Here is an 8,853-nt window from a genome sequence, read left to right on the forward strand (position 1 = left end):
CCTCGCTCCCTCACCTCTGCCCCAAGGCCACCGGTGCTGAGGCATCAGAGGCAGCTTGGCCTCCTCCGCCTTCGGTGACTCCCAGCCACGGGCCCTCTGCCACCCTGGCAGCTGACTCACACCGGGCCCGCGCCCCGCAAAGCCCTGAGTCGGCTCGGAAAATGTAAATCCACCCTACAAGGAGCCACAGGGCGCAGCAGTGACTCAGCGGGCGAGCGGAGGGCAGAGGGAGCCCCACCGGCTTGGGGGGACACCCCCGCCGGGCTGTTCTGCAGCCCCCGGGGCTCTCACTGGGTTAGCACCCTTGTTTTCCAGAGAGGCTGCAGAGCATTTGGGAGAACAATCCTCTCCCGGTTCATGCTGTGGGCTCTCGCTGGGTTAGCACCCTTGTTTTCCGGAGAGGCTGCAGAGCATTTGGGAGAACAATCCTCTCCCGGTTCATGCTGTGGACTGGAAGCAGCTGGGACGTGGAAGACAGGTCTTCCCGTGAGCACTGAACATCAATCTGGGCTCTAACCAGGCTAAATATTCTAGGTTTGGCTGCAGGTGTGAGATACGATCCTTTGCTTCGCTGACGCACAGAGGGCCATGCAGAAGTCATACAGGGCTGCTGTGAGCACAGCCACTGCACACAGCAACATCCGAGGGGAGCAGCTGGCTCAGCACTGTTACTGTTAGCTCCTCATCCCAAATCTCAAGTACAGACAGGACTGGAGCGCTGGAATTTCCAGTTACATGTATGCTTCGGGAATTTTGTTCATAGAAAATGTGTTTTGAAGATGACCCACAAAGGAAGAGGAATAGGTTGCTGATTTCTTCCTGCTTGATTGTTGCCATTTAAGGCCATGAATTAGATTAGGGCTAGATTGGGGGTTTCGCTTAGAAATACAAGTGCCTCAAGTCTTGATTACCTATTTTGCTTCTAGGCCTGTGAGAAGGCTCTGGAGTTGAAGAGGAAAACCCCTCTTAGCCCTTAAATGAGGGAGAGCCTCAGTAAGAGACTCTGTACCTGCTTTGTTTGTCATGTGTTTCTATTTAAATAGAAGGTAATGACAAATTAAATCCGGAGGCCCTTCAGTCAAGACCGACTTGTTTGACATCTGGGAAAAATACCAACCTACCATATTTGCAGTCATCAGGGAAAGCAGAGACCAGGGTGGAGGAGACCTGCATTTCCAATGCAAATGGTAAATAAAATCATCAGCAGGGCCCGTAAGCAGAGTAAAAATCCTGCCCAGAGAGCCAGATCGGCTGGGGCAGCCTGCGTTAGGACTAGCCACGGGTTCCCTCCAGCCCTGTGGTGTACATGGACCAGACAGCAGTTGACAACCCTGAATAAGAGCTGGGAACAGAGATAGGTATAAGAACCTCCTGAGGAGAAACCAGGCCTGCAGTAAGAGGAGCTGCACTTGGACTCATGATCCACCAAATAAATGAGCAATGTGGCGGTGTAGATAAGACATAGAGGTTGAATACGAGGCAGCAGGAGGACATCAGGTGGGCGGTAAAAGAGAAAGGAAACGGAACAGCTACATCGAACTCTGGCATTTCTCTTGATGGTCACTGGGAGGTGGCCAGACGGTGAGAGAAGAAACCCTCCCTGCTGCGCCTCGCTTCGGGAACGCTTTTCTCAGTGTGGGCACTTGGGAGCTTTCTGTGAAGATGGATTCAGTTCAGGGCTGGGCCATCTCAGGGCAGACTTTGATCGTCTGAGATGTTTTCTTAGCCCAAAGAAGGCAGGCACATTCCATGCTGTCCCAGTCCAGGAGGGAAAACAAACAATTTAATGCTAGTATCAAGATATTTTGCTCTATATAAGACAAAATGTCTTAACTATTCAAGGCCATACTGACCTGGGGATGTTATGGTTTTACTTCTGGAAAGTCTTGGGTCATTTCTCTCCTCTGATTCTTCTTAAGACTGATACAGTCTGGACAGCTCATCTTTTTGTCAGCATGACTAAAGCCCAGCTGGACCACAGTGGCCAGAGCACTTGGTAAGCTTGGGTGAATTGCTAGCTCCACTGCTGTAAGTGATTTTCAATACTTGATACGATTTAGCACAGTAAGGCCTGCTAAAGTAGATTACAGATGGGTATAATACAAGTCAGGGCAGGCCCCAGGTCAGCAATTCTGCAAAGACCAACTTCAAAGACCAGGACTCCTTCTGCCCCAAGCACAGCTGATAACCGCAGTCCCATCCCTGAACTGATACCTTGGAAAGCCCATTTTCTTAAGCTGACACTTTGCACCCTTGGAGGGGACTTCTGCAAGGAGGCCAGTTTTGTTTGAATGCTCTGGGATTTCCTGGGACTTTTGCATGCAGCCAGCTGGCACCTCTCCTGAAGCAGCACACGCTCGCTAATGAGAGAACGGGACCCCCCCCCAGCCAGGGACCGTTTCTGGTCAACACTCCCTGACACAGCTAAGAGACAATGAGGCTCTTCAGGGCTAAATCCTGAGAGCCGCAACTGTCTCCTTTGCCAAGGACATCACTAATTCCTGGCGGTAGCTTGATTCCATAAGCAGCTCAGCGAGGTGACTTTCCAGGTCACCAGCTAATTGCAGGTGAAGTGCCAGTGACTGTCTCCAGCACGAGCGAAAGTTGGGAGCTCTGCGGGAAGAAAGGGCGTAAAAATGTGTTTGCTCAGCTCCCTATAGCTGAGCCAGCTCCCCCTGGACAGCTAAAGGGAGGCGAGAAAGGGATGGGTGGCTTGCAAGGATCTACGGCTGAATCCTTCCATCTCTGCAGCCTGAGAAATCCTGGTACATCACTACGGCTGAGCCAGATGGGGGGATGCGCTCAGCCTGGCCTGCGGGTGTCTGTTTTAAACCTCCTGGTCTCCCCACAACCCCTGGCTATTTGTGTGCTGGAGAGGAGGAGGAAGTAGCCAGGGGACTGATTATTCCCTAGACATCTCCTTTGAGTCTTGCCCATGGCTGGTGGCTTCAAGAGCCAGGACACGGCTAAACTGATTCCTCTACCGCCCTTCCTGTGACAGGCCCCTTGGCATTTCCCCACCTCTGTGAAACAGCAAGAGGCGAACCGAGCTCTCCGAAACGCGATGATGGAGAAACTGCGGTTAAAAAAAAAAATCCCCCCTCTTCCAGCGCCTGGTGTTCCAGAGAGGAAACCACCCCAGGCTCCCCCCTGCTCGCAGGAGTCGGGAGCAGTGAGTAATGCTCACAGGCTTCCCTGCCCGGCACCACATTCTTTTCTCCAGCATGTAATGGCCCAGAGGAGAAATAAACTGAGCATTGCTGGAGCAGCCAGCAGAGTAGCTGTGCGTGCTGCGGCCTCGCGCCGGAGAGGCATCACAAAGGGCTCTGAAAGGCTCAGCCTTGGTTTTTTTTTGGGGGGGGGGGCTGGTTGCCTGGAACAGCAAGTGAAATAGGAAGAAAGGAGAAAAAACACCCTGCGAAGTGTTAACTGATAGAAAGCTTTGCCTGCTGTGCTCTGGAGCATGAAAATCAGCCCAGTTCCCCTGCACCCGGTGGCTCTGCACCAGCCCATCACTCGCCCTCTCCCTGTGCCCGCACCTCTCCCCGTCTGAGCTGCTTTCAGCCCCCGGCATTTTGCTGCTCTCTGGTTTCTCCCTCACCGCCACCATCATCTTTTCTGTTGTGTCTCAACACATTTTTCCATAGCGATCAGTGGCCGTTTCAGGGAGGGCTGACGGCAGGAGAGCAGACTCATGGACTGGTGCCCCATTTCCCATCATCTGTTCTTGCCTCCTGGCTTTTCTCCTGCCCCACTCCCACCAGCTCCCTCCCCAGGGGCTGCCATTGCCTCCTCCTCACCCCATTTCCCCAAGAGCCCAGGTTATAAGCCCAGTTTGGGCCTTGCTCCAACATGTTTCACCTCGCCCGTTGCAAACTGGTGCTTCCAGTAACTTGTCTGGCCAGCCCAGTGTCTGCATCTACAGCCCTGCCAGGCTCCTACTGCACCCGGGAGGGAGGCTGGTGAGATGAAGGGCAGAAACCGGCAGGTCCACCCTGAATACAGCATGATGCCGGAGCAGGATCAGGCCAGGCAGAGGATTAAAGAGCCAATGGAGCCTGTTCCCTGCCTTTCATCTGCTGTGAGCATGACACAATCACAGCCATTAGCTCTTCAAAGACAGGCAGGTTGGAGGAGCCTTGGGAAGCCAGCATGCCCGCAAGCGAGGCTCCAAGGTCTGGTCTGCCTGAGTTGGCAATATGGAGTGTCACTTGGCTTCGCTCTCCCTGGTCCCTGACCTGGCAGCCTTGGTCCTCTCTGTCTCCTCCTTTCCACGGCAGTGGTTCCAGCTCCTGGGGCTCACAGGCTTTTGCTGTGCCCGACAGGGTCTCAGCTCCCAGAACAGCTTTGTGAGGGTCCCGGCTGTGGCTGCTCCTTTTCGTGAAACTGGAGAACTTGATCCATCAAACAAGGCTGAAGTGTCACAGAAGGTTCAGAAGCCCGGAGGATGGGGACAGAGCCAAGAAGCCATGCAAACCTCCTTTCTGGCAGAGGTTGGGCTAGAGGCAGGTATCTGCACTGCCCACAGCGAGTCCTGTAGCTGTAGTTATCACTCACCATGCAAGAGCTTCCTCTCTCCCCACACCCTTTTCCCAGCCCCACCCCTGCCCAGCCATGTGTAACAGCCCAGTGCCCAGCTCTCTGAAGTCAGTTTTCCACTTCACAGACTTTCTCTTGCCCTCTCCTGAAAGCTGCTCCACCCAGCAAGCAGTTTGGCAGACAGCATGAGTCTCCCAGCCTGAGCCCAGGCCTCCCTCCCAGGGCAAACCAGGAGCAGGACACACAAGCTCAGGCACCTGGTGCAGGGACGAGACAGGACACTGCCCCACGGGCCACAGACTGGTGAAAGGAGCCTTGGCTAAGGGAGAAGCCAGCTGCTTTGGTGTGATGTTTATGGCACCACCACCACCACCCTCCCCTTGCTTTCATCAGGCCAAAGCTACTCATACTGCAATGCTAAGGAGACAATACAAGGCAGGAGTTGTATGCCCACTAAGCCCAGCTCCTCCCTATTGCACATACTAGCAGTATCTGGAGAGCTCCACAGCCCCCCTTCTCCAGGGCAGCCTTGGGAGACCTGCAGGTTTGGCAGGCTCAGCTCTTCCCCACCGTATCACCGTGAGCCATCTGGCTTGCACACCAGACAGCCCACAGCACCAGCATCCGCCCCCAGTCAGATAGCTGACCTGTGCAGCTTGGCAAGGCTAGATCAGAGCACGTAGTTAACTGTCAAGAAGTGGCACAGAAGAAAGAAAATGAACATTCAACACCAGTCAAGCCTCTATGGTGTGCACTTTTATTTGAACTGGTCTTAAGTCAGTGTACAGGTAGCCCCTCCCTCCCCCACATACTGGCACCACTTCTCCTAGACCCTGCGGGGGACTGTAAAGCCTTCATTCACATCTATCACTGGGGAACACAGCCCGCTTGCTTGACAAATCGAAGAGAAAAAGGATCAAGTGTGTTTTGTTTTTAAGGCGGAAAGATACAAAAAGACACTTGTTGGGTTACATAATTTACAGACAAGCAATTATAATCTAACACCAGTAACTGGCATCGGCTCCCTCCAAGCTGGGCTGCTGCCTTCACAGAGGCGAGTAACTTCCTGTAACAATGCATTATAACAATATTTGGAATGACTATTAAAAAAAGAAACAAATGTACAATCAAAGTCCTCAGATGCATTGTAGAACTTTGGGGGCGTTCGCTCCAACATGTTTCATTTTAAGACTGCTGACACCTTCACCGTTCCAGTTTTTTAATCCTGAGTCAAGCGCCAAAAAAAAAACAAATAAAGCCATGCCAATCTCGTCTTGTTTTATGCGCATTTATGGGTTTTGTTTCATCACAAGGGTGTGGGTGTTGGTAACAGTCCGGTTTAGAAGCATTTGCGGTGGACAATGGAGGGTCCGGATTCATCGTACTCCTGCTTGCTGATCCACATCTGCTGGAAGGTGGACAGGGAGGCCAGGATGGAGCCTCCGATCCAGACAGAGTACTTGCGCTCAGGTGGGGCAATGATCTGCAGGGAAGAGGAGGAATCGGTCAGATGCACAGTACCATACTACACTCACTGCCCACGCATGGCCCTGCAAGACAGAGCTGCCGGATTCCCTTATCTAGCCTTGGCCAAGATACCATGAAGTCTAAACAGGCTTAAGACAACCGCATACACCCACCTCCCTCCTTCGCAGCCAGTATTTACACTAATCCCATTATTCATATGGTTGGGTGGATGCCATCTTGTCCAGAGCAAGGCCATTAAGGCTGCACCAGGTACAGAAGTATGGTTTCTATCTTTTCTAGTCAGAGTTTAGCTTACCCCCCAGCTCTGCATTTCAGCATTAACAGGGGTGCCGAGAGGTTCCCCTGACTCCATCCTACCTTGATTTTCATTGTGCTGGGTGCCAGGGCTGTGATCTCCTTCTGCATCCTGTCAGCAATGCCAGGGTACATTGTGGTACCACCAGACAGCACTGTGTTGGCATACAGATCCTTACGGATATCCACATCACACTTCATGATGGAGTTGAAGGTAGTTTCATGGATACCACAGGACTCCATACCTGTGAGGAAGAAGCAGTCTCAAGTCAGCAAGGGCTCAGACACAGGCTGAGGAGCTACTATGGGCAATCAAGAGACCGGCAGCCCCTTCAGTGGGAAGGCACTACAAAGCCATGGCTCTGACAGGCTCAACCTCCTGTTCCCCTGTCCCAAGCCCCTCACACAAACAGCTTTAGGCTGTATGGAAAGTGAGGCTAACCGGTGGGACAGCCCAGACCTTGCTATGGACCAGCAATATTATGGTAACTGGCTGCCACGGTCTCCAGGTCACCCTTTACAGAAACAGAGGGACACAGGGTATCCTAGAAGAGTTGGACTTACCCAAGAAAGATGGCTGGAACAGGGCCTCAGGGCACCTGAACCTCTCATTGCCAATGGTGATGACCTGGCCATCAGGGAGTTCATAGCTCTTCTCCAGGGAAGAGCTAGAGGCAGCTGTGGCCATCTCCTGCTCAAAATCCAGGGCAACATAGCACAGCTTCTCCTTGATGTCACGCACAATTTCTCTCTCGGCTGTGGTGGTGAAGCTGTAGCCTCTCTCTGTCAGGATCTTCATGAGGTAGTCCGTCAGGTCACGGCCAGCCAGATCCAGACGGAGGATGGCATGGGGGAGGGCATAACCTTCGTAGATGGGCACAGTGTGGGTAACACCATCACCAGAGTCCATCACAATACCAGTGGTACGACCAGAGGCATACAGGGACAACACAGCCTGGATGGCTACATACATGGCTGGGGTGTTGAAGGTCTCGAACATGATCTAGGGAGAGAAAAGAAGGGGTTGAGTCAACAGCAGAAACCAGGGTTCTCACTACAGGTCTAGACCAAGTCCATGCAAGTGGTTTTGCTTTTGTCCCTAGGTAAGAGACTTCTCTCCACTCCCCCTCGAAGTCCATGCTTATCTTGCCTGGCCTCCACCCACACCTGCCAGGTCAGAGCCTGAGCAGGGACACCACCACAACAGACCCATCCACATGTCACAGCAAGGAACAAAACAAATGCCAAGTAAACTACAGTACAGTCACTCAAGGCTGGTAAATGGATTAGTGTGTCTAGTCAGAAACAGCAGTTAGACAAGTTGCTAGTTCAGTCTCAGAGAAAGCCAGCTTAGAAGAGCAAACAAAACCTGTCAAGGTCCAGCAAAGAGGAGACTCAGGTCAGGAAAGGAAAACCCTGTAAAGATGGCAAAAAGGGAGAATAGTGGTGAAAGAGGAGAGAGGACAACATGGAAGAGGAGAGCTGGCCTGCAGCAACATCTGCTGTAGCTCCAAGCCCCAGAGTTTTACACACCTGTGTCATCTTCTCTCTGTTGGCTTTGGGGTTCAGGGGAGCCTCTGTGAGCAGCACAGGGTGCTCCTCAGGGGCTACTCTCAGCTCATTGTAGAAAGTGTGGTGCCAGATCTTCTCCATGTCATCCCAGTTGGTGACAATACCGTGTTCAATGGGGTACTTCAGGGTCAAGATGCCTCTTTTGCTCTGGGCTTCATCACCAACGTAGCTGTCTTTCTGACCCATACCAACCATCACACCCTGTACAACAAAGAAAAAGGAGTAAGCACAGCTGAAGGGCAAGCCCCGCTGGGCGGATAACCTGCTTTTCCCAAAGCTGGCTCTCCAGTTACTGTCCCTCTGCTGTCCCCACTCTTTCAAGAAAAGCATTGAGCCAACTGGTCCGACACACTGCACAAAAGCTCTGCAGGAGGCTGTATTCCCCACCAGTTGTGTTGCAGTGCAGAAGCCTCGTGCGTTATAAAGCCAAATAAAAGGGTTCCTTGAAGCTCAATGCCTCCAGGGGAACCGTTTCCACCAAAAGCTCCTCTCTTTTGTCCAATAAAGGGCACCCCAGCCACCTACCTGATGTCTGGGGCGACCCACGATAGATGGGAAGACAGCACGGGGGGCATCGTCCCCGGCGAAACCGGCCTTGCACATACCGGAACCATTGTCAACAACGAGCGCGGCAATATCGTCATCCATGGCTGGCTGTGGAAGAAGAGGAGAGAGGGAGACGTGAGCATCACCGGTCACACACCAGCCACCGAGCCCCGTCCTCGCAGCGGCAGGCAGGGAAGGGAAGGCGATGCCGCCAAGGCCTTCCCCACCCATTTCCTTCCTGCCGGCGCAGCACCGCTTCGCCCGGCGCCCGCTAGAGGGTGCGACGCCTTCCAGATTTCGGCACTGCACGGATTTGGGACAAAGGAAGTCCCTGCGCCCTCTCGCATTATTACCATAAAAGGCAATGGATGGAGCACACCGCGCCTTGCCGGCCTCGCCCGCCGCCAGCTTTCG

At 53.1% G+C, this 8,853-nt stretch overlaps 1 protein-coding gene across 1 annotated transcript; it reads right to left on the reverse strand.

The window, feature by feature from the left end:
- Positions 1 to 5,273: 5,273 nt before the first annotated feature.
- ACTB (actin, beta) lies at positions 5,274 to 8,673 on the reverse strand. The gene is made up of 5 exons (XM_009320042.1): positions 8,419 to 8,673; positions 7,855 to 8,094; positions 6,886 to 7,324; positions 6,385 to 6,566; positions 5,274 to 6,022 (listed from the first exon to the last, which is right to left on the reverse strand). The coding sequence occupies exons 1-5, from the start codon at positions 8,668 to 8,670 to the stop codon at positions 5,879 to 5,881; spliced, it is 1,257 nt and encodes a 418-aa protein (XP_009318317.1). The 5' UTR covers positions 8,671 to 8,673; the 3' UTR covers positions 5,274 to 5,878.
- Positions 8,674 to 8,853: the final 180 nt, after the last annotated feature.

Source organism: Pygoscelis adeliae, unplaced genomic scaffold (assembly GCF_000699105.1).
Source record: "Pygoscelis adeliae isolate BGI_AS28 unplaced genomic scaffold, ASM69910v1 Scaffold242, whole genome shotgun sequence".
Classification (NCBI taxonomy): domain Eukaryota; kingdom Metazoa; phylum Chordata; class Aves; order Sphenisciformes; family Spheniscidae; genus Pygoscelis; species Pygoscelis adeliae.